Source organism: Phasianus colchicus, chromosome 33 (genome assembly GCF_987193195.1).
Source record: "Phasianus colchicus chromosome 33, bPhaCol1.hap1.1, whole genome shotgun sequence".
NCBI lineage: Eukaryota > Metazoa > Chordata > Aves > Galliformes > Phasianidae > Phasianus > Phasianus colchicus.
The window spans coordinates 2,846,281-2,869,813 of record NC_143468.1 but is presented as its reverse complement, the minus strand read 5'-3'; the positions used below and the strand labels follow the sequence as shown (position 1 = coordinate 2,869,813).

At 61.9% G+C, this 23,533-nt stretch overlaps 1 protein-coding gene across 1 annotated transcript in view; it reads left to right on the top strand.

The window, feature by feature from the left end:
- The window catches only part of FMNL3 (formin like 3), a 28,403-nt gene that overhangs the window by 1,284 nt on the left and 3,586 nt on the right, over positions 1 to 23,533 (top strand). The window contains exons 2-22 of the mRNA XM_090128375.1: positions 2,156 to 2,239; positions 2,324 to 2,404; positions 3,409 to 3,485; positions 5,983 to 6,066; positions 6,181 to 6,333; positions 9,292 to 9,400; positions 10,898 to 10,974; positions 12,378 to 12,471; positions 12,702 to 12,776; positions 12,876 to 12,986; positions 13,078 to 13,227; positions 14,624 to 14,725; positions 14,834 to 15,104; positions 16,150 to 16,221; positions 16,430 to 16,554; positions 17,432 to 17,634; positions 19,139 to 19,373; positions 21,528 to 21,596; positions 21,702 to 21,782; positions 22,685 to 22,814; positions 22,926 to 23,086. Of these exons, the coding sequence (XP_089984501.1) occupies positions 2,156 to 2,239; positions 2,324 to 2,404; positions 3,409 to 3,485; positions 5,983 to 6,066; positions 6,181 to 6,333; positions 9,292 to 9,400; positions 10,898 to 10,974; positions 12,378 to 12,471; positions 12,702 to 12,776; positions 12,876 to 12,986; positions 13,078 to 13,227; positions 14,624 to 14,725; positions 14,834 to 15,104; positions 16,150 to 16,221; positions 16,430 to 16,554; positions 17,432 to 17,634; positions 19,139 to 19,373; positions 21,528 to 21,596; positions 21,702 to 21,782; positions 22,685 to 22,814; positions 22,926 to 23,086 (2,544 nt within the window). The remainder of the gene's footprint in view (positions 1 to 2,155; positions 2,240 to 2,323; positions 2,405 to 3,408; positions 3,486 to 5,982; positions 6,067 to 6,180; positions 6,334 to 9,291; positions 9,401 to 10,897; positions 10,975 to 12,377; positions 12,472 to 12,701; positions 12,777 to 12,875; positions 12,987 to 13,077; positions 13,228 to 14,623; positions 14,726 to 14,833; positions 15,105 to 16,149; positions 16,222 to 16,429; positions 16,555 to 17,431; positions 17,635 to 19,138; positions 19,374 to 21,527; positions 21,597 to 21,701; positions 21,783 to 22,684; positions 22,815 to 22,925; positions 23,087 to 23,533) is intronic.

Here is a 23,533-nt window from a genome sequence, read left to right as displayed (position 1 = left end):
CGCTCCCCGACCCCCACTGCCCCCATCTCCCCCCCCCTCATCCCGTTGCTGTGTGTATGGCGGAGGTGGGGGGGAGGGGGGGGGTCCTTATTGGGGTGGGGGCAAAGGAAACGTCCCGACCGGGAGCGGCCCCGCTGTCCCTACAAAGGCAGGAAGCGGAGCTGCGGCTTCAAAGCCCCCCCGTCCGTCCGTCCGTCCGTCCGTCCGTCCCCGGTGCCGCCGGCAGCCGTAGGGCGCGGGGTTGGAGTCGGGACGGGACCCGCCGCGTTTTGGGGAGGGGGGCGGGTGGGGGGGTGGGGAGGGGAGGGGGGGCACAAACCCGTTTCTCGCCCCCCTCCCGCTCACCCCCCCCAAATTGTCCCCATCCCATCCGGTCCATCACGGCACGGCTGGAGGCGTTGGGGACGGTGCCACCCCCACCCTACGGCCACCCCCACCCCCACCCTACGGCCACCCCCACCCTACAACCTCGCCCCCCCCCCCCCCCTTCCCAACTCCATCCCGGTTTCCTGCAGCTCTGGGGATAATTTTAGAGCTGTGGGGCTGAGGGTGGAGCTCCGGCACCTCCCTGCTGTGGGGTCGGGGCTGTGAGTCTGCGGGGTGGCAGCGCCCCATAGGGTGACATCCCCCATAGGCTGACATCCCCCATAGGGTGACATCCCCTAAAGGCTGACATCCCCTAAAGGCTGACATCCCCCATAAGGTGACATCCCCCATAAGGTGACATCCCCCATAGGGTGGGATTCCCCTATAGGATGGCATCCCATGGTGTGCTGACATCCCCCCATGGAGGTGACCCCCTCCAATAGGATGCCACCCCCCTGTGGGGTCACATCCCCCAATAGAGGTGGCATCCCCCCATAGGATGGCATCCCCTATAACCCCTAATGGACTGGGAATCCCCTATAGGGTGACATCTGCCCCATAGGACGACATCCCCTATAACCCCTAATAGACTGGGATTCCCCTATAGGGTGACATCTGCCCCATAGGACGGCATCCCCTATACCCCCCATTGGACTGGGAATCCCCTATAGGGAATCCTTCTCCCTCTGTGTCCCCACTGTTGGGGTCACCCCATCCCAAAACCCACTGTCCCCTGTGGGTCACGCTGCCCCTATTGGGGTGTGGGGCTGTGCCATAGGGACGCGTGTCCCTACTGGGGCTCTGCTATGGGGTTGGGTGTCCCCATTGGGGTCCAGGGCTGTGTTATAGGGGTGGACGTCCCCTTTGGGGGCCAGGATATGCTATGGAGTCCCAGTTTGGGGTCTGGGGCTCCACTATTGGGGTGGGTGTCCCTATTGGGGTCTGAAGCTCCACTATGGGGATGGGTGTCCCCCTATTGGGGTCTGGGGCTCCACTGTGGGGTTGGATGTCCCCGTTGGGGTGCAGGGCTGTGTTATGGGGTGGGTGTCCCTATTGGGGTCCAGGGCTATTCCATGGGGATGGGTGTCCCTATTGGGGTCTGGGGCTCCACTATAGGGATGGGTGTCCCTATTGGGGCTCCTCTATTGGGATGGGTGTCCCTATTGGGGTCTGAAGCTCTGCTATGGGGATGGATGCCCCTATTGGGGTCTGGGGTTCCACTATTGGGGCGGGTGTCCCTATTGGGGTCTGAAACTCCACTATGGGGATGGGTGTCCCCCTATTGGGGTCTGGGGCTCCACTGTGGGGTTGGATGTTCCTATAGGGGACCTCAGCTGTGCCATAGGGATGGGTGTCCCTATTGGGGCTCCACTGTGGGGATGGATGTCCCCGTTGGGGTGTGGGGCTGTGTTATGGGGTGGGTGTCCCTACTGGGGTCCAGGGCTATTCCATGGGGATGGGTGTCCCTATTGGGGTCTGGGGCTCCACTATAGGGATGGGTGTCCCTACTGGGGTCTGAAGCTCTGCTATGGGGATGGATGTCCCCCTATTAGGGTCTGGGGCTCCATTATGGGGTGGGTGCCCCTACTGGGGTCTGGATCACCACTATGGGGTGGGTGTCCCTATTGGGGACGCTGGCTGTGCCATAGGGCCATATGTCCCACTTGGGTACCCTGGTTTGCCATGGCATTGCTGGGCGCCGTGTGGGGTTTTGTGGGGTGTCCCCATGCCCCCCCATGTCCCCCCCATGTCCCCCCCCATGCCCCCCCATGTCCCCCCATGTCCCCAGAGCTCCATGAATCTCCCCCCGGACAAAGCGCGGCTGCTGCGCCAATACGACAACGAGAAGAAGTGGGACCTGATCTGCGACCAGGTGGGTGCTGGGGGGGGGGGGGGGAGAATTGGGGGGGGGGTCTCAGTGCTGTGCCACCACCCCACGTCCCCACGTCCCCCCCAGGAGCGCTTCCAGGTGAAGAGCCCCCCCCACGCCTACATCCAAAAGCTGCAGAGCTTCCTGGATCCCGGAGTCACACGGAAGGTGGGGGGGGGCTGTGGGGGGCTATGGGGGGGCTGGGGTGATTTGGGGGGCTGTGGGGGGGCTATAAGGGTTGATGTGGGGGGCTATGGGGGGCTATGGGGGTGTAGGGGGTGATGTGGGGGGCTATGGGGTGATTTGAGGGGGCAATGGGGGGGCTGTGGGGGGTAATGTGGGGGGGCTATGGGGGGGCTATGGGGTGATTTGGGGGGGCTGTGGGGGGGCTATAAGGGTTGATGTGGGGGGCTATGGGGGGCTATGGGGGGTGATGTGGGGGGAGTGGGGGGGCTGTGGGGGGGGCTATGGGGGAGTTACGGGGGACTATGGTGGGCTATGGGGTGATTTGAGGGGGCTATGGGGTTGAAGTGGGGTCGATATGGGGTGGCTGTGGGGTGGATATGGGGTCGATGTTGGGTGGCTTTGGGGTGGATATGGGGTGGGTATGGGGTGGATGCGGGGTCGATATGGGGTGGATGTGGGGTCGATATGGGGTGGATGTGGGGTGGATGCGGGGTGGATGTGGGGTCGATATGGGGTGGATATGGGATGGGTATGGGGTCGATATGGGGTGGATGTGGGGTCGATATGGGGTGGGTATGGGGTCGATATGGGGTGGATATGGGGTCGATATGGGGTGGCTGCGGGGTGGGTATGGGGTGGATATGGGGTCGATATGGGGTGGATATGGGGTCGATATGGGGTGGATGTGGGGTCGATATGGGGTGGATATGGGGTCGATATGGGGTGGATGTGGGGTGGATATGGGGTGGATATGGGGTGGATGCGGGGTGGGTATGGGGTGGGTATGGGGTCGATATGGGGTGGATGTGGGGTCGATATGGGGTGGGTATGGGGTCGATATGGGGTGGATATGGGGTCGATATGGGGTGGATGTGGGGTCGATATGGGGTGGGTATGGGGTCGATATGGGGTGGATGTGGGGTGGATATGGGGTGGGTATGGGGTGGCTGCGGGGTGGTGTGGCTCAGGACCTGCTGTGCCCGCAGAAGTTCCGCAGGCGGCTGCAGGAATCCACCAAAGTGCTGCGCGAGCTGGAGATCAGCCTGAGGACCAACCACATCGGGTGGGGCAGGGGGGGCAGCCGGGTCCTGGCGGAACCGCGGCTGTGGGGCGGATGTGGGGCGGATGTGGGGCGGATGTGGGGCGGATGGGAAGCGCTGCCGCCCTGGGCCGGATCCTCACCTCCTCCTCCTCCTCCTCACTGCGATGCGGGGCTCAGATCCTATGGCATCACGGGGCGCTGTGGGGTGGGGGGTTATGGGGTTATGGGGTGGGGATGGGGTGGTTATGGAATGGGGTGGTTATGGGGACAGGGTGGGGATGGGGTGCCTATGGGGTCAGGGATGGCCGTAGGGATGGGGTGGTTATGGGGTGGGATGGTTATGGGGTGGGGTGGTTATAGGGACAGGGTAGGGATGGGATGGCTATGGGGTCAGGGATGGCCATAGGAACAGGGTGGCCATGGGGATGGGGTGGCTATGGGGTCAGAGATGGCCATAGGGAAGGGGTGGATATGGGGTGGGGTGGAGATGGGATCAGGGATGTCCATAGGGACAGGGTCCTTATAGGGATTGGGTGCTTATAGGAATGAGATGGTTATAGGGATGGGGTGGTTATGGGGACAGGGTAGGGATGGGGTGGCTATGGGGTCAGGGATGGCTGTAGGGATGGGGTGGCCATGGGGATGGGGTGGTTATGGGATGGAGTGGGGATGGGGTGGCTATGGGGTCAGGGATGGGGTGGTTATGGAATGGGGTGCTTATAGGGATGGGTTGGTAATGGGATGGGGTGGTTATGGGGACAGGAATGACCATGGGGACAGGTGTGGCGATGGGGTGGGGATGGGAGCAGGGATGGCCATAGGAACAGGGTGGCTATAGGGACGGGGTGGTTGTGGGGCACGGTGGGTATGGGGATGGCAGTCACTATAGGGATGGGGTGGTTGTGGGGATGGGGATGGCTATAGGGACAGGGCGGCTGTAGGGATGGGGTGGCAATGAGGACAGGATGGCTATAGGGACGGGGTGGCTATAGGGATGGAGTGGCTATAGGGATGGGGTGGCTATGGGGATGGGGTGGCTATGGGGATGGGGTGGTTGTGGGGATGGGGTGGTTGTGGGGATGGGGTGGCTGTAGGAACAGGGTGGCTATAGGGACGGGGTGGCTATAGGGACGGGGTGGTTGTGGGGATGGGGTGGTAATGAGGACAGGATGGCTATAGAAATGAGGTGGCTATGGGGATGGGGTGGCTATAGGAACAGGGTGGCTATAGGGACGGAATGGCTATAGGGACGGGGTGGCTATAGAAACGAGGTGGCTATAGGGACGGGGTGGCTATAGGGATGGGGTGGCTATAGGGACGGGACGTTTATAGGGACAGGGTGGCAGTGAGGACGGGGTGGCCGTGGTGCCGCCCCACACGCTCCAGCCCCCCGGTACCCATTACCCCCCCACCCCCCCGCCCCCCCGCCCTGGCCGGGCTCAGCCCCCCCCTCCTCGACCCGAAATGACGCCGCCGGCGGAAGCCGCGCAGTGCGGGCGGGGCTGCAGGAAAGGGGGGGGGGGGGGGGGGGGGGGGGGGGGGCGGCCCCACAGCGCCGACGGCAGCGCGATGGGATCGGCAGCGTCCGGCCCTATGGCACCCCACAGCCACCCCACAGCCACCCCATGGCGCACCCACCCCGTGCAGACCCCAACCCCACCCCATTCCCACCCCCACCCCATGCAGACCCCATGCAGACCCCATCCCCATTCCCATCCCATCCCCATCCCCCCCATTCCCACCCCACCCTGTCCTCACACCCACCCCATGCAGACCCCAACCCCACACCCACCCCATTCCCACCCCCACCCCATGCAGACCCCATCCCCATTCCTCCCCCATTCCCACCCCATCCCCATTCCAACCCCACTTCATTCCCACACCCACCCCATCCCCACTTTCATTTTAGGGTCCTGGATTTAGTCATGTTTTTAGGGATGTGGCTTTGGGGTCACATCTTTGGGGTCACGTCTTTGGGGTCGTGTTTTTGGGGTCCTGGCTTTGGGGTCACATCTTTGGGGTCCTGGCTTTGGGGTCATGTTTTTAGGGATGTGGTTTTGGGGTCGTGTTTTTGGGGTCCGGGCTTTGGGGTCACGTCTTTGGGGTCACGTCTTTGGGGTCCTGGCTTTGGGGTCATGTTTTTAGGGATGTGGTTTTGGGGTCGTGTTTTTGGGGTCCTCGCTTTGGGGTCATATTTTTAGGGATGTGGCTTTGGGGTCACATCTTTGGGGTTGTGTTTTTGGGGTCCTGGCTTTGGGGTCACATCTTTGGGGTCACGTCTTTGGGGTCCTGGCTTTGGGGTCATGTTTTTAGGGATGTGTCTTTGGGGTCGTGTTTTTGGGGTCGTGTTTTTGGGCTCCTGCCTTTAGGCTGCTATTTTTGGGGTCCTGCTTTTGTGATCCTGGTTTTGGACTCCCGTCGTTGGGCTCCTGCCTTTAGGCTGCTATTTTCGGGGTCCCGTTTTTGGGGGTGGTGCCATCGGGGTGCCCCCACCCCTGAGCTCCGTCTCGCCCTACAGGTGGGTGCGCGAGTTCCTCAATGATGAGAACAGGGGGCTGGACGTGCTGGTGAACTACCTGTCCTTCGCCCAGTGCGCCGTCATGTGAGTGGGGGCTCCGGGGGGGGGGGCAAAGGGATGCTCTGCCCCCCTCCCCACATTGCCACCTCTGTGTGCCCCCACCTCTGTGTGCCCCCCACCCCGTGTGCCCCCCCCCAGGTTTGATTTCGAGGGTCCCGATGGCGGTGAGGACGGCGCCCTGGAGAAGCTGCGATCCTGGAGTCGCTCCATCGAGGACCTGCAGCCCCCCGGCGCCCCCCCAGCCCCGTTTGGCAGCGCTTGGATGCGCTCTGCCCGACTGGGCGCCCTGCGGTGCGTAGCTGCTGGGCTGTGCTGCCACCCGTGTGTGCTGCTGCTCCGTGCCATCTGTGCCATCATCTGTGCCACCTGTGCCATCTGTGCCACCTGTGCCATGTGTGTGTGCCATGTGTGCTGCTGCTCCGTGCCACCTGTGCCATCATCTGTGCCATCTGTGCCATCTGTGCCACCTGTGCCATGTGTGTGTGCCATGTGTGCTGCTGCTCCGTGCCACCTGTGCCATCATCTGTGCCATCTGTGCCATCTGTGCCACCTGTGCCATGTGTGTGTGCCATGTGTGCTGCTGCTCCGTGCCACCTGTGCCACCTGTGCCACCTGTGCCATCTGTGTGTGCCATGTGTGCCATCCATGTGTGCCATCCTGTGCCACCTGTGTGTGCCATCTGTGCCACCTGTGCCATGTGTGCCATGTGTGCCATCCTGTGCCACCTGTGCCATGTGTGCCATCCATGTGTGCTGCTGCTCCGTGCCACCTGTGCCACCTGTGCCATCTGTGCCATCCTGTGCCACCTGTGCCACCTGTGCCATCCTGTGCCATCTGTGCCATCTGTGTGTGCCATGTGTGCCACCCGTGTGTGCTGCTGCTCTGTGCCATCCGTACCATCCGTACCATCCGTGCCATCTGTGCCACCTGTGCCATGTGTGCCATCTGTGTGTGCTGCTGCTCCGTGCCATCTGTGCCATCATCTGTGCCATCCTGTGCCATCTGTGTGTGCCATGTGTGCCATCCCTGTGTGCTGCTGCTCCATGCCATCTGTGCCATCCTGTGCCATCTGTGCCATCTGTGTGTGTCATCCTGTGCCATCCATGTGTGCTGCTGCTCCGTGCCATCTGTGCCATCTGTGCCATCCTGTGCCATGTGTGCCATCCGTGTGTGCTGCTGCTCCATGCCATCCGTGCCATCCATGCCATCTGTGCCATCTGTGCCATCCCTGTGTGCTGCTGCTCCATGCCATCTGTGCCATCCTGTGCCATCTGTGCCATCTGTGTGTGTCATCCTGTGCCATCCATGTGTGCTGCTGCTCCGTGCCATCTGTGCCATCTGTGCCATCCTGTGCCATGTGTGCCATCCGTGTGTGCTGCTGCTCCATGCCATCCGTGCCATCCATGCCATCTGTGCCATCTGTGCCATCCCTGTGTGCTGCTGCTCCGTGCCATCCGTGCCATCCGTGCCATCTGTGTGTGCCATGTGTGCCATCCATGTGTGCTGCTGCTCTGTGCCATCTGTGCCATCATCTGTGCCATCTGTGCCATCCATGTGTGCTGCTGCTCCGTGCCACCTGTGCCATCATCTGTGCCATCCTGTGCCATCCATGTGTGCCATCCTGTGCCATCTCTGTGTGCCATCTGTGTGTGCCATGTGCCATCCTGTGCCATGTGTGCCATCTGTGTGTGCCATGTGCTCTGTGCCATCCTGTGCCATCCTGTTCCATGTGTGCTGTGCCATCCACGTGTGCTGTGTGCCACCCTGTGCCGTGTGTGTGCTGCCCCATGCCGTGCTGTGCTGTGCCATGCTATGCTGTGCTGTGCTGTGCCATGCTGTGCCATACTGTATCATGCCATGCCACGTAGTGCCATACTGTGCTATACTGTGCCACGCCATCCCATCCTACACCATGCTGTGCCATCCCATCCCATCCTATGACATCCTATGCCGTGCCATCCCATGCCATCCCATCCTATGCCATCCCATCCCTTTCCATGCTGTGCTGTGCCATCCCAACCCATGCCATCCCATCCTATGCCGTGCCATCCAATCCCATTCTATACTGTGCTGTGCCATCCTATGCCGTGTCATCTTATGCTGTGCCATCCTATCCCATCCCATCCCATCCTGTGCCATGCCATCCCATGCTGTGCCATCCTATGCCATGACATCCCATCCCATCCAATCCCGTCCTATGCCGTGCCATCCCATCTTATGCCGTGCCATCCCATGCTGTGCCATCCCATCCCATCCCATCCCATGCTGTGCCATCCTATGCCATCCCATCCCATCCCTTGCTGTGCCACACCATCCCATCCCACGCCATGCCACGCCATGCCATACCACCTCACCCCATCCCATCCTATGCTGTGCCATCCCATTCCATTCTATGCTGTGCCATCCTATGCCATGGCATCCCATGCCATCCCATCCCATGCTGTGCCATCCCATCCCAATACATTCCATGCTGTGCTGTGCCATCCTATGCCGTGCCATCTTATGCTGTGCCATCCCATCCCATCCCATCCCATGCTGTGCCATCCCATGCCATCCCATGCCATCCCATGCCATCCCATGCCATCCCATGCCATCCCATGCCATCCCATCCCATGCTGTGCCATCCTATCCCATGCCATCCCATGCCATCCCATGCCATCCCATGCCATCCCATCCCATCCCATCCCATCCATCCCATCCCATGCTGTGCCATCCTATGCTGTGCCATCCCATTCCATTCTATGCTGTGCCATCCTATGCCATGGCATCCCATCCCATGCCATCCCATGCTGTGCCATCCTATGCCATCCCATGCCATCCCATCCCATGCCATCCCATCCCATCCATCCCATCCATCCCATCCCATCCATCCCATCCCATCCCATCCCATCCATGCCATGCCATGCCATGCCATGCCATCCCATCCCATCCCATCCTATGCCATGCCATCCCATGCCATCCCATCCCATGCTGTGCCATCCCATGCCATCCCATCCCATCCCATCCCATCCCACCCCACGCTGTGCTGTGCCCCCCCCCCGTGCCCCCTCTTCCTTCCCGCCCGCCCTGACGCCGCTCTCTGCCCGCAGTGCTGCGCTGCCGCCCCCCTCGCTCTCCCTCTCCCTCTGCGCTGCTCACGGGGTGAGTTTCCATCCTTGCGCTGCTTCTCCGCCTCTCCGCCCCCCTCGCCCCCGTTTCCCCCCGGCGTTGGGGTGACGTGACCCCAAACCCCCCCCCGTGTCCCCGCAGTGCCGGGACGCTGCCGAGCCGCCGGGCGCTGAAGAACGCGCGCATGGTGAGCAGCAAGGACGACGTGCACCTGTGTGTGATGTGCCTGCGGGCCGTCATGAACTACCAGGTGGGGACAGCGGGGGTGGCACCGTGCCACCGTCACCCTCACGGCCGTGGGGACGGAGCCGTGACACCGTGGGGGGGGTGGGGGGTGACGCCCCCCGTGTGCCGAAATGGGGACGGAGCCGGGATGTGCTGGGGGTGGCACTGCGTCGCTGCTGCCGGAGAGGTGGGGGGACGTGGTGGTGGCACTGCCACCCTGCCACCCGTGGGGACGTGGCACCGTAGCAGGTGTCACTGTGTCACCTCCATGCTGGCGTGCAGGGATGTCACTGTGCCATTGTCACTGTGTTGAAATGGGGACGTGGTGGTGGCACTGTCACTGTGCCACATATGGGGACATGGTGGTGGCACTGTCACCCTGCCACCCGTGGGGACATGGCACCGTAGCAGGTGCAGAGATGTCACTGTGCCATTGTCAGTGTGCTGGGCATGGGGATGTCATGGTGGCACTGTCACTGTGCCACTCGTGGGGACCTGTCACCATAGCAGGTGCAGGGATGTCACTGTGCCACCTCCATCTCTCCATGCTGGGTATGGAGATGTCATGGTGGCACTGTCACTGTGCCACCTGTGGGGACATCGTGGTGGCACTGCCATCATACTGGGTGCGGGGATGTCACTGTGTCACCTCCATGCTGGGTGCAGGGATGTCACTGTGCCACTGTCACTGTGTTGGGTGTGGGGACATCATGGTGGCACTGTCACTGTGCCACCTGTGGGGACCTGTCACCATAGCAGGTGCAGGGATGCCACTGTGCCACTGTCACTGTGTTGGGCATGGGGACGTCGTGGTGGCACTGTCACTGTGCCACATATGGGGACATGGTGGTGGCACTGTCACCCTGCCACCCATGGGGACGTGTCACCATAGCAGGTGCAGGGATGTCTCTGTGTCACCTCCATGCTGGGTATGGGGACGTCATGGTGGCACTGTCACTGTGCCACCTACGGGGACATCGTGGTGGCACTGCCATCATACTGGGTGCAGGGATGTCACTGTGTCATTGTCACTGTGTTGGGTGTGGGGACATCATGGTGGCACTGTCACCGTGCTGAGTGCCAGGGCATCACTGTGTCACCATCACCATGCTGGGTGTGGTGGCATCAGGGTGGCACTGTCACTGTGCCACCTATGGGGACATGGTGGTGGCATATCAGGTGCAGGGATGTCACTGTGCCACTGTGTTGGGCATGGGGACATCATGGTGGCACTGCCATCATACTGGGTGCAGGGATGTCACTGTGCCATTGTCACTGTGCTGGGCATGGGGACGTCATGGTGGCACCGCCACTGTGCCACCTCTGGGGACATCGTGGTGGCACTGCCACCGTGCTGGGTGCAGGGATGTCAGTGTCACCACCAAACTGGGTATGGGGGCATCACGGTGGCACCGTCCCCATGCTGGTTACGGGGCTGTTGTCCCCCTGTCCCTGCCACCACCACCTCCGTGCCCATGTGGCACCACATGGCTTTGTGTCCCCCCCTTGTCCCCCCCCTCAGTACGGCTTCAACCTGGTGATGTCCCACCCCCACGCCGTCAATGAGATCGCACTGAGCCTCAACAACAAGAACCCCAGGTGGGGGGGTGGGGGGCCATGGGGGTGGGATTGGGGGTGCGAAGTGGGGGGAGTGGGTGCCATGGGGGGGTTGGGGTGCCATGGGGGGGATTGGGTGCCACTGGATGGGGGTTGGGGTGCCATATGGGGGGGATTTGAGGTGTCACGGGGGGGGTTTGGGTGCCATGTGGGTGGGATTTGGGGTTCCATATGGGGGGAGTGGGTGCCATGGGGGGGGGTTGGTGCCATGGGGGAGTTGGGTGGCACTGGATGGGGATTGGGGTGCCATATGGGGGGGATTTGAGGTGTCACGGGGGGGGAGTTTGGGTGCCATGTGGGTGGGATTTGGGGTGCGAAGTGGGGGGAGTGGGTGCCATGTGGGTGTTGGGGTGCCATGGGGGGGGTTGGGTGCCATGGGGGAGTTGGGTGGCACTGGATGGGGGTTGGGGTGCCATGGGGGGAGTTGGGGTGTCACATGGGGGGGGGGTTGTTGGGGTGTCATGGGGGGTTTGGGTGCCATGTGGGTGGGATTTGGGGTGCGAAGTGGGGGGAGTGGGTGCCATGGGGATGTTGGGGTGTCACATGGGGGGGCCTGGGTGCCACTGGATGGGGTTGGGGTGCCATATGGGGGGGATTTGAGGTGTCACGGGGGGGGTTGGGTGCCATGTGGGTGGGATTTGGGGTTCCATATGGGGGGAGTGGGTGCCATGGGGGGGTTTGGGTGTCATGGGGGGGTTGGGTGGCACTGGATGGGGGTTGGGGTGTCGTGGGGGCAGTTGGGGTGTCACATGGGGGGGGGTTGTTGGGTTGTCATGGGGGGTTGGGGTGCCATGTGGGTGGGATTTGGGGTGTAATGGGGGGGTTGGGGTGCTATGGGGGGGTTTGGGTGCCATGTGGGTGGGATTTGGGGTTCCATATGGGGGGAGTGGGTGCCATGTGGGGGGGTTGGAGTGTCACATGGGGGGGTTGGGGTGCCATGGGGGTGGGATTTGGGGTGCGAAGTGGGGGGAGTGGGTGCCATGGGGGGGTTTGGGTGCCATGGGGGGGTTGGGTGGCACTGCATGGGGGTTGGGGTGCCATGGGAGGAGTTGGGGTGCCATGTGGGTGCTGGGGTGTCACATGGGGGGGGGGGGTTGGGGTGCCATGGAGGGGGGGGGTATTGTGGGAGGGGTTGGGGTGCCCTATGGGTGGGTTTTGGGGTGTAATGGGGGGGTTGGGGTGCTATGGGGGGGGTTGGGTGCCATGTGGTTGGGATTTGGGGTGCCATATGGGGGAGGTTGGGTGCCATGTGGGTGTTGGGGTGTCACATGGGGGGGGGTTGGGTGCCATGTGGGGTTGGTTTGGGTGCCACGTGGGGGGGGTTTGGGTGCCATGTGGGGTTGGTTTGGGTGCCATGGGGGGGCTGGGTGCTGCCCTGTGCCCAGGACGAAGGCTCTGGTGTTGGAGCTGCTGGCAGCCGTGTGCCTGGTGAGGGGGGGGCACGAAATCATCCTGGCGGCGTTTGATAACTTCAAGGAGGTGAGTTTGGTTGGGGGGGGGGGGGGGGGATTTGGGGGGTCAGCGTTGGGATGGGGGGAGCTGAGACCTCCAGGACTGGAGGGGGGGGGACCAGAACCAAAGGCGATGGGTGAGCAGAAGCTGGAGGGGGGGGGGGGGGCTGCGAGGTCAGGTTGGGTTTGAGGGTCTGGAGCTGTGGGGATGGAGGGGGGGGCACTGTGAGCGTACTGACCCCCCCCCAAAAATAAAAGGTCTGTAAGGAGAAGCATCGCTTCGAGCGGCTCATGGACTATTTCCGCAACGAGGACAGCAGCATCGACTTCATGGTGAGACCCAGGGGTGATGGGGGGGGGGGAGGCGAGGGGGGGGGCGTCATGGGGGTCCCGCTGATACCGACCCCCCCCCCCCCATGACTGGTTTTGCAGGTGGCCTGCATGCAGTTCATCAACATCGTGGTGCATTCGGTGGAGGACATGAATTTCCGCGTCCACCTGCAGTACGAATTCACCAAGCTGGGGCTGGAGGAATTCCTGCAGGTAATAAAGATGGGGGGGGGGGCGAATGGCACATTGCTGCCCCCCCCCCAAAAAAAAACAAATCCTACATCCCATGCTGTGCCCCGTGCAGAAATCCAGGCACACGGAGAGCGAGAAGCTGCAGGTGCAGATCCAGGCGTATCTGGACAACGTGTTCGACGTGGGGGGGCTCCTGGAGGACGCAGAAACCAAAACCGTGGCGCTGGAAAAGGTGGAGGAGTTGGAGGAGCAGCTTTCACACGTGAGTGGGTTTTTATTTGGGGGGGGCAACTGAGATTTGGGGGGTTGGGGTGGCATGGTGGGAGTCGGGGTGCCGTTGGATGGGGGTTGGGGTGTCACATGGGGGGGATTTGGGGTGTCACGGGGGGGGTTGGGTGCCATGGGGGTGGGATTTGGGGTGTGAAGTGGGGGGAGTGGGTGGCATGTGGGTGTTGGGGTGCCATGGGGGGGTTGGGTGCCACTGGATGGGGGTTGGGTGCCACTGGATGGGGGTTGGGGTTCCACATGGGGGGATTTGGGTGCCATGGGGGGCTTGGGTGGCACTGGATGGGGGTTGGGGTGCCACATGGGGGGGATTTGAGGTGTCACATGGGGGGGTTGGGTGCCATGTGGGTGGGATTTGGGGTTCCATATGGGGGGAGTGGGTGCCGTGTGGGGGGGCTTGGAGTGTCACATGGGGGGGTTGGGGTGCCATAGGGGTGGGATTTGGGGTGCAAAGTGGGGGGAGTGGGTGGCATGTGGGTGTTGGGGTGCCATGGGGGTCTTGGGGTGCCATATGGGGGGGTTGGGTGGCACTGGATGGGGGTTGGGGTGCCATGGGGGGAGTTGGGGTGCCATGGGGGTGGGATTTGGGGTTCCATATGGGGGGAGTGGGTGCCGTGTGGGGGGGCTTGGAGTGTCACATGGGGGGGTTGGGGTGCCATGGGGGTGGGATTTGGGGTGCAAAGTAGGGGGAGTGGGTGGCATGTGGGTGTTGGGGTGCCATGGGGGTCTTGGGGTGCCATATGGAGGGGTTGGGTGCCACTGGATGGGGGTTGGGGTGCCACATGGGGGGGATTTGAGGTGTCACATGGGGGGGTTGGGTGCCATGTGGGTGGGATTTGGGGATCCATATGGGGGGAGTGGGTGCCATGGGGGGATTTGGGTGCCATGGGGGGGTTGGGTGGCACTGGATGGGGGTTGGGGTGCCATGGGGGGAGTTGGGGTGTCACATGGGGGGGGGGGGTTGTTGGGTTGTCATGGGGGGGTTGGGTGCCATATGGGTGGGATTTGGGGTGCAAAGTAGGGAGAGTGGGTTTTGGGTTGGGAAGGGGGAAGGAAGGGGAATGGGGGGATGGGGGGTATTAGGGGGTTAAAGGGGGGTTTAGGGGGGCAGATGGGGGGTTAAAGGGGGAATGGGGGGCAATGAGGGGGGTAATGAAGGGGTTAGGAGGGAAATGGGGGGAGTAAATGGGGGGGTTTGGGGGGCATGGGGGGTGTTTGGAGTGGGCAGTGGGGGCTTAGAGGCCAATGGAGGAGTTGGGGGGGGGGCAAATGTGGGGGTTAAAGGGGGAATGGGGGGGTTGGAGGGCAGTGGGGGTCAGAGGGGGCAATGGGGTGGCGGGGGGGGGGGGTCACGGCTCTGCGCCCCCCCCCAGCTGACGGAGAAGCTGCTGGACATGGAGAACGAGAGCGTGATGCGCGTGGCGGAGCTGGAGAAGCAGCTGCTGCAGCGCGAGAAGGAGCTGCAGGGGGTGAAGGTAGCGGGGAGACGGGGCTGGGGGGGGCAATGGGGGGCAATGGGGGGGTCGTGTGTCCCCCCCCCCCCTCCTAATGGTGACACCTGCTCCCGACCCCCCCCCAAAAAGGAGACGTACGAGCGCACCAGCCATCAGGTGCTCACGCTGCGGCGGCTGATGGAGGAGAAGGACGCCGCGTTCCGCCGCCGTTACGGCTGCGAGCCCCCCCCCCCCGGCACTGAGCCCCCCCCCCCACCCCCCCACGCCGAGCCCCCCACCCCGGACGACCACCTGAGGGTCCCCGCGTTGCCCCCAGTTGAGGCTGTGACCCCCCACCCCCCCCCGCCGCTGCCGCCGCCGCCGCCGCCCCCATTGCCGCCCCCAGCGCCGCCGCTGCCAGGTGAGGGGCTGCAATGGGGGGGGGGTCCTATGGGGGATGGGGACCCCAAAGTGGGGATGGGGACCCTCACATGGGGATGGAGACCCCAAGATGGGGACATGGGACCCTCACATGGGGGCAGGAGACCCCCAAATGGGGATGGGGACCCCCAAATAGGGAAATAGGACCTCCAAATGGGGATGAGGACCCCCACATGGGGATGTGGGACCCCAAGATGGGGACATGGGACCCTCAAATGGGGGCAGGGGGCCCCCAGATGGGGATGGGGACACCCAGATGGGGATGGGGACCCCCAAATGGGGATGGGGACCCCCACATGGGGAAATGGGACCCCAACTGGGGGCAGGGGAACCCCAGATGGGGATGGAGACCCTCACATGGGGGCAGGAGACCCCCAAATGGGGATGAGGACCCCCACATGGGGACGTGGGACCCCCAAATGGGGATAGGGACCCCCAGATGGGGACGTGGGACCCTCAAATGGGGGCAGAGGACCCCCAAATGGAGATGGGGACCCCCAGATGGGGAAATGGGACCCCAACTGGGGGCAGGGGAACCCCAGATGGGGATGGGGACCCTCACATGGGGACGTGGGACCCCTACATGGGGATGGGGACCCCCAAATAGGGAAATGGGACCCCCAAATGGGGATGAGGACCCTCAGATGGGGACATGGGACCCCCACATGGGGGCAGGGAAACTCCAAATGGAGATGGAGACCCCCACATGGGGATGTGGGACCCCCAAATGGGGATGGGGACCCCCACATAAGGACGTGGTACCCCCACATGGGGATGGGGACTCCCAAATGGGGGTGAGGATCTCCAGATGGGGACGTGGGACCCCAAATGGGGATGAAGACCCCCAGGTTGGAACGAGAACCCCCCACATGGGGACATGGGACCCCCAGATGGGGAAATGGGACCCCAAATGGGGCAGGGGAACCCCAGATGGGGATGAGGACCCTCAGATAGGAATGGGACCCCCAGATGGGGACATGGGACCCCCAGATGGGGACGGTGCCATTTCTGTTGTCCCATTGCAGGGAAGTGCCCCCCCGCCGCCCCCCCGCTGCCGGGGGCTTCGCCATCCATCGCCCTCACAGTGGGGCTGTCAGGTACGTGGGGGGGGGGGGGGTCGGGGGGGGGGGCTGGGGGTGTGGATTTGGGGTCAACGTGGGGATGGGGGCTGTGGGGGGGGAGGGATGTGGGGATGGGGGTGGTGTGGCCAAAGCGTCATGGAGAGGGGGGGCGTACCACGGCTGTGCCCCCCCCCCCACACCCACCCCCCATACTGGGGGGGTCTGAGGCATGGCCCCCCCCCAGCCATCCGGATCAAGAAACCCATCAAGACCAAATTTCGGCTTCCTGTCTTCAACTGGACGGCGCTGAAACCCAACCAGATCAGCGGGACGGTGTTCAGTGAGCTGGACGATGAGAGGGTGCTGCAGGTGGGGGTGGGACCCCGGCCCCAGATCCTATGGGGTGGGCAGTGGGGGGTGGCATTGAGCCCCAAATCCTACAGGTATGGGAGGTGGGTTTGGGATTCCAGGCTGTGGGGTGGGTGATGCTGAGCCACCAAAAACCCCGTGGGTGCTGGACCCCTGACCCCATGGATGTGGGGTGGAGGTGGGTGCAGAATCCCCATGGCTGTGGGGTGAAGGTGGGTGCAGGACCTTGGTGCTATGGGGTGGAGGTGGGTGGAGGACCCCAAACCCAATGGCTGTGGGGTGGAGGTGGGTGCAGGACCCCAATGGCTGTGGGGTGAGGGTGTGCAGGACCCCAGTGGCTGTGGGGTGGAGGATGTGCAGGACTTTGGTGCTATGGGGTGGAGGTGGGTGCAGGACCCCAAACCCAATGGCTGTGGGGTGGAGGTGGGTGCAGGACCCCAGTGGCTATGGGGTGGAGGTGGGTGCAGGACCCCAAACCCAATGGCTGTGGGGTGGAGGTGGGTGCAGGACCCCAATGGCTGTGGGGTGAAGGTATGCAGGACCCCAATGGCAGTGGGGTGAGGATGTGCAGGACCTTGGTGCTATGGGGTGGAGGTGGGTGCAGGACCCCAAACCCAATGGCTGTGGGGTGGAGGTGGGTGCAGGACCCCAATGGCTGTGGGGTGAAGGTATGCAGGACCCCAATGGCAGTGGGGTGAGGATGTGCAGGACCTTGGTGCTATGGGGTGGAGGTGGGTGCAGGACCCCAATGGCTGTGGGGTGAAGGTGGGTACAGGACCTTGGTGCTATGGGGTGGAGGTGGGTGCAGGACCCCAACGGCCGTGGGCTGGGGGCGATGCTGATGGCACTGAGCCCCCCAACGCCCCCCCACCTTCAGGACCTGGACCTGGAGCGCTTCGAGGAGCTCTTTAAGACCAAAGCTCAGGGCCCGGCCTTGGATCTGCTGTGCCCTAAAAGCAAAGGGACGCAGCGGGCGGCAGCCAAAGTGACGCTGCTGGAAGCCAACAGGGCCAAAAACCTCGCCATCACCCTGCGCAAAGCCGGCCGCGGCCCCGAGGAGATCTGCAGGGCCATCCACACGTGGGTGCCATGGGGGGGCGGGGGAAGCTTGGGGTGCCGTGGGGTCGGGAAAGGGGTGACGGGGTGGGTGGGGGGCGGTGCAGTTGTGGTGGGGTTGGGTGGGGTGTAATGGGGCTGGATGAGGTGCAGTGGGGCCATAAGGGTGCAGTGAAGCTGGTTGGGGTGTAATGGGGGTGGATGGGGTGCAGTGGGGCTGGGTGGGGTGTAATGGGGGTGGATGAGGTGCAGTAGGGCCATAAGGGTGCATTGGGGCTGGATGGGGGCCTGGAGGGCTTTTGGGGTGTGCCGGGGATGGTTGAGTCGCAGTGGGGTGTAAATGGGTGTGGATGGGGTGTAATGGGGCTGGGTGGGGTGCAGTGGGCTCAGTAAGGGTGCAGTGGGGTTGGTTGGTGCACAGTTGGTGCACAGTGGGGTCGGTTGATGCACATTGGGGTCGGTTGGTGCACAGTTGGGTTGGTTGGTGCACATTGGGGTCGGTTGGTGAACAGTGGGCTTGTATGCAATGCAGTGGGGTCGGTTGGTGCACAATTGGGTTGGTTGGTGCAAAGTTGGGTTGGTTGGTGCACAATGGGGTCGATTGGTGCACAGTGGGGTCAGTTGGTGCACAGTGGGGTTGTTTGCAATGCAGTGGAGTTGGTTGGTGCACAGTGGGGTTGGTTGCAATGCAGTGGGGTTGATTGGTGCACAGTTGGGTCAGTTGGTGCACAGTGGGGTCTGCTGCAATGCTGTGGAGTTGGTTGGCACACAGTGAGGTTGGTTGGTGCACAGTGGGGTCGGTTGGTGAACAATGGGGTTGTATGCAATGCAGTGGAGTTGGTTGGTGCACAGTTGGTGCACAGTGGGGTCAGTTGTGCACAATGGGGTCGATTGGTGCACAGTTGGGTCAGTTGGTGCACAGTGGGGTTGTTTGTAATGCATTGGGGTCGGTTGGTGCACAGTGGGGTCGGTTGGTGCATGGTGGGGTTGTTTGCAATGCAGTGGAGTTGGTTGGTGCACAGTGGGGTTGGTTGCAATGCAGTGGGGGTGGTTGGCGCACAGTTGTTGCACAGTGGGGTCGGTTGGTGCACAATGAGGTCGGTTGGTGCACAGTTGGTGCACCATGAGGTTGGTTGGCGCACAGTTGATGCACAGTTGGTGCACAATGAGGTTGGTTGGTGCACCATGAGGTCGGTTGATGCACAATGAGGTCAGTTGGTGCACAGTGGGGTCGGTTGGTGCACAGTTGGTGCACACTGAGGTTGGTTGGTGCACAGTTGATGCACCATGAGGTCGGTTGGTGCACAATGAGGTTGGTTGGTGCACCATGAGGTCGGTTGGTGCACAGTTGGTGCACAATGAGGTCAGTTGGTGCACAGTGGGGTCGGTTGGTGCACAGTTGGTGCACACTGAGGTCGGTTGGCGCACAGCTGCGTTGGCCGCAATGCCCTGAGCTCAGCGTCGCTCAGCGTTGCCCCGCAGCCCCCCGTCGCCGTGCCGGCTCCCACGGAGGCTCTGCACCCTGCAGCTTCGACCTGGCCGCGCTGCCCGTGGATTTCGTGGAGTGCCTGATGCGCTTCGTGCCCACGGAGGCGGAGGTGAAGGCGCTGCGGCAGTACGAGCGCGAGCGCCGCGCGCTGGACGAGCTGTCGGCCGAGGATCGCTTCATGCTGCACTTCAGCAAGGTGGAGCGGCTGCCGCAGCGCATGGCTGTCATGGCCTTCCTGGGCAACTTCGCCGACAACCTGCAGATGCTGACGCCGGTAGGGAGGCGGGGAGCCGGGCTGCGAGGCGGGCACTGAGCTGAGGGGTCTGTGTGTGCATCAGCAGCACTGCTGTGTGTGCATCATCATGTGTGTGCGTTGCCATCATCACTGCTTTGCTGTGTGGGCATCATCATCAGCACTGCTTTGCTGTGTGTGCATTGCCATCATCACTGCTTTGCTGCGTGTGCATCAGCAGCACTGCTGTGTGTGCATTGCCATCATCACTGCTTCGCTGTGTGTGCATCATCAGCACTGCTTCGCTGTGTGTGCATCATCAGCAGCACTGCTATGTGTGCATTATCATCATCATTGCTTTGCTGTGTGTGCATTGCCATCAGCACTGCTGTGTGTGCATCACCATCAGCACTGCTTTGCTGTGTGTGCATTGTCAGCACTGCTCTGTGTGCATCATCATCATCAGTGCTTTGCTGTGTGTGCATCATCAGCAGCACTGCTGTGTGCGCATTGCCATCAGCACTGCTTTGCTGTGTGTGCATCACCATCATCAGTGCTTTGCTGTGTGTGCATCATCAGCAGCACTGCTGTGTGCGCACTGCTGTGCATCATCATCTTCACTGCTGTGTGTGCATTGCTGTGCATCGCCATCAGCACTGCTGTGTGTGCACTGCTTTGTGTCATCATCATCACTGCTGTGTGTGCACTGCTGTGTCATCCTCATCTCTGCTTTGCACGTGTGCCTCGCTGTGCGCCATCCTCGTGCCTTGCTTTCTGTGCATGCCTTGCTTTGCATAGTCCTCATGCCTTGCTGTGCACCGTCCTCAGCACTGCTTTGCATCGTTCTCATCATTGCTTTGCATGTGTGCCTCGCTGTGCATCATCCTCATGCCTTGCTCTGTGTCATCCTCAAGCCTTGCTGTGCATCATCCTCATGCCTTGCTTTGCATCCTCCTCATCATTGCTTTGCATCCTCCTCATCATTGCTTTGCATCGTCCTCATGCTTTGCTTTGCGTCCTCCTCATGCTTTGCTTTGCGTCATCCTCATACCTCGCTTTGCATTGTTGTCATGCATTACTTTGTGTGCATGCCTTGCTTTGCGTCGTCCTCACGCCTCGCTTTGTGTGCGTGCCTTGCTTTGCATGCTTCTCATGCATTGCTTTGTGTGCCTTGTTTTGCATCCTGCTCATCATTGCTTTGCATGTGTGCCTTGCTTTGCATCTTCCTCATGCATTGCTTTGTGTTCATGCCTTGCTTTGCATCGTCTTCACGTCTTGCTTTGCATGCCTTGATGTGCACCATCCCCACGCCTTTCTTTATGTGTATCTTGAGCACACTTTGCTTTGCTACCCCTCATGCATGCCTTGTCTTGTATGCATTGCTTTGCATGTTCCTTGTGCATGCCTTGTTGCACGCCTTGCTTTGCATCCTCATGCATTACTTTGCATGCTTCTTGCTTGAATGCACTTTGCTTTGCTTTGCCCCTCAGACACACCTTGTTGTGCACACTTTGCAAGCTCCGTGTGCATTGCTTGCTTTGCACATCCCTCGTGCACACCTGTGTTGCTTTGCACATTCCTGCCACATCCTTCACTTTGCACGCCTTCCTTTGCAACCTCACGCATTACTTTGCACACTTCTGGAGCACACGTTGCACTGATGCTCACCTTATCCTGCATGCTTTGCTTTGCAGGCTCCTTGTGCATCGCCTGCTTTGCACGTTCCTCATGCATGCCTTGTGTGCATCCCTGGCTTTGCATCCTGACCCATTGCTTTGCATCCTGATGCACAGCTTTGCATCCTGACCCATTGCTTTGCATCCTCATGCACAGCTTTGCATCCTCACCCATTGCTTTGCATCCTGACCCATTGCTGCATCCTGATGCACAGCTTTGCATCCTGACCTGTTGCTTTGCATCCTCACCATTGCTTTGCATCCTCACCATTGCTTTGCATCCTCATGCACAGCTTTGCATCCTGACCATTACTTTGCATCCTGACCCGTTGCTTTGCATCCTCACCATTGCTTTGCACGCTTCCTGAGCACACCTTGCTCTGCACACCTCTGCTGCAAGCTTTGCTCTTTGTGCACAGCAGCTCTGCAGACACGGACCTGGGGGGGGGCAGCGGGGGGCACTGCTGGGGGTCTCTGCCCCACTGACCCCCCCCTTCCCCCCCGCTCTGTCCCCATGCAGCAGCTCAATGCCATCATTGCTGCCTCCGCCTCCGTGAAGTCGTCCCAGAAGCTGAAGCAGATGCTGGAGGTGTGCATGGGGGGGGGGGGCTCTCGGTGATGGGGGGGGAGGGGGAGGTCTGGGTACCTCCTGACCCCCCCCCCACCATCTTGGTACCCCCCCCCCCCCCCCCAGATCATTCTGGCCTTGGGGAATTACATGAACAGCAGCAAACGGGGCGCAGTGTACGGCTTCAAACTGCAGAGCCTGGACCTGGTGAGCGGTGCTGGGGGGGGGGGCAGTGATGGGGGGGTTTTGGGGGGGGGGGGGGGGCACTGAGACACCCTGGGGGGTCCATGGGGAAGATCTGGGGGGGGGGAGGTGTCCTGAGTGGAACCTCGTGGTCCTGAGGGGGGGTCCTGGGGGGGCACCCTTGGGGCCTCCTGGGGGGGTCATAGGGGGAAGATGCAGTGGGCTGACCTGGATGGAACCTCCTGGGGGTCCCCCAGGGGATCCTGGGGTAATGGGGTGGGGGTCCCTGTGATCTTTTGGGGGGGGGTTCAAGGGGAAGATCTGGGGGGGTGTCCTAAGGGGGGTGGTGGGGGGTCCTGCTGTGTGTATGTGTAGGTTGGGGGTCCTTGGGATCTTCTGGGGGGGTCATAGAGGGAGCATCTGGGGGATAATGGGGTGGGAGGGTCTCTGGGACCTCCTGGGGGGGGCGGTGGTCCTGGGGTTGGGGTCTTTGGGACCTTCTGGGGATGGGGGGGGAGTGGGGTCGGGGGGTCCTGATGTGTGTGTGTGTGGAGGAGGGGGGGTTTGGGACCTCCTGGGGGGGGTGTATAAAGGGGGGGGGGATTTGTGGAGTAATGGGGTGGGGGTTCCCTGGGACATCCTGGGGGGGTCTTGGGGTGCAGGGGGGGGAATCCTGGGGGGGTCCGTGGGGAAGATCCAGGTGGGTGCCCTGGGTGGAACCTCATGGTTCCAAGGGGGGTCCTGGGGGGGCCATAGGAGGAGCAGCTGGGGGGAAATGGGGTGGGAGGAGGAGACCCTGGGGGTGGTCCTGGAGTGCAGGGGGGGGATCTGAGTGTCCTGGGGAAGGCGGGGGGGGGGGTGCTGGTCTGTGTACTGTGGTCCCAGCCCCACATTTCCCCCCCTTTCTCCCCCCCCCCCCCCCGAAGCTCCTGGACACCAAATCCACGGACCGGAAGCTGACCCTGCTGCACTTCATCGCCCTGACGGTGCGCGAGAAATTCCCCGAGTTGGCCACCTTCTGGCAGGAGCTGCACTTCGTCGAGAAAGCAGCCGCAGGTTCCCCCCCTCCTCCCCCCCCCCCAAGCCCCCAACCCTCCCAGCAACCCCTCCCCCCCCCCCCACACGCCTTGGGGACTCCCTGAGCCCCCCCCCCCCACATCCTTGCAGTGTCCCTGGAGAACGTTCTGCTGGACGTGAAGGAGCTGACGAGGGGCATGGAGCTGCTGCGGCGCGAATGCAGTTTGCACGAGAGCAGCGTCCTGCGCTCCTTCCTGGCGGGCAGCGAGGGCAAGCTGGAGAGGCTGCAGAAGGATGCACGCACTGCGGAGGTGGGGCCGTGCAAGCACTGCATGCTCCTGGCACGCACGCTGCTCTGCAAACCTCAGCACGCGTGCTTTTGCTTTGCTTTGCATTGCTTTGCATTGCTTTGCTTTGCATTACTTTGCTTTGCTTTGCGTTGCGTTGCGTTGCTTTGCTTTGCATTGCTTTGCATTGCTTTGCTCTACTCTGCTTTGCTTTGCATTGCTTTGCTTTGCGTTGCTTTACATTGCGTTGCTTTGCGTTGCTTTGCGTTGCATTGCTTTGCTTTGCATCGCTTTGCTTTACTTTGCTTTGCTCTGCTCTGTTCTGTTTTGCATTGCTTTGCATTGCATTGCTTTGCTTTGCTTTGCTTTGCTTTGCGTTGCTTTGCATTGCTTTGCATTACTTTGCTCTGCTCTGCATTGCTTTGCTCTACTCTGCTTTGCTTTGCTCTACTCTGCTTTGCTTTGCCTTGC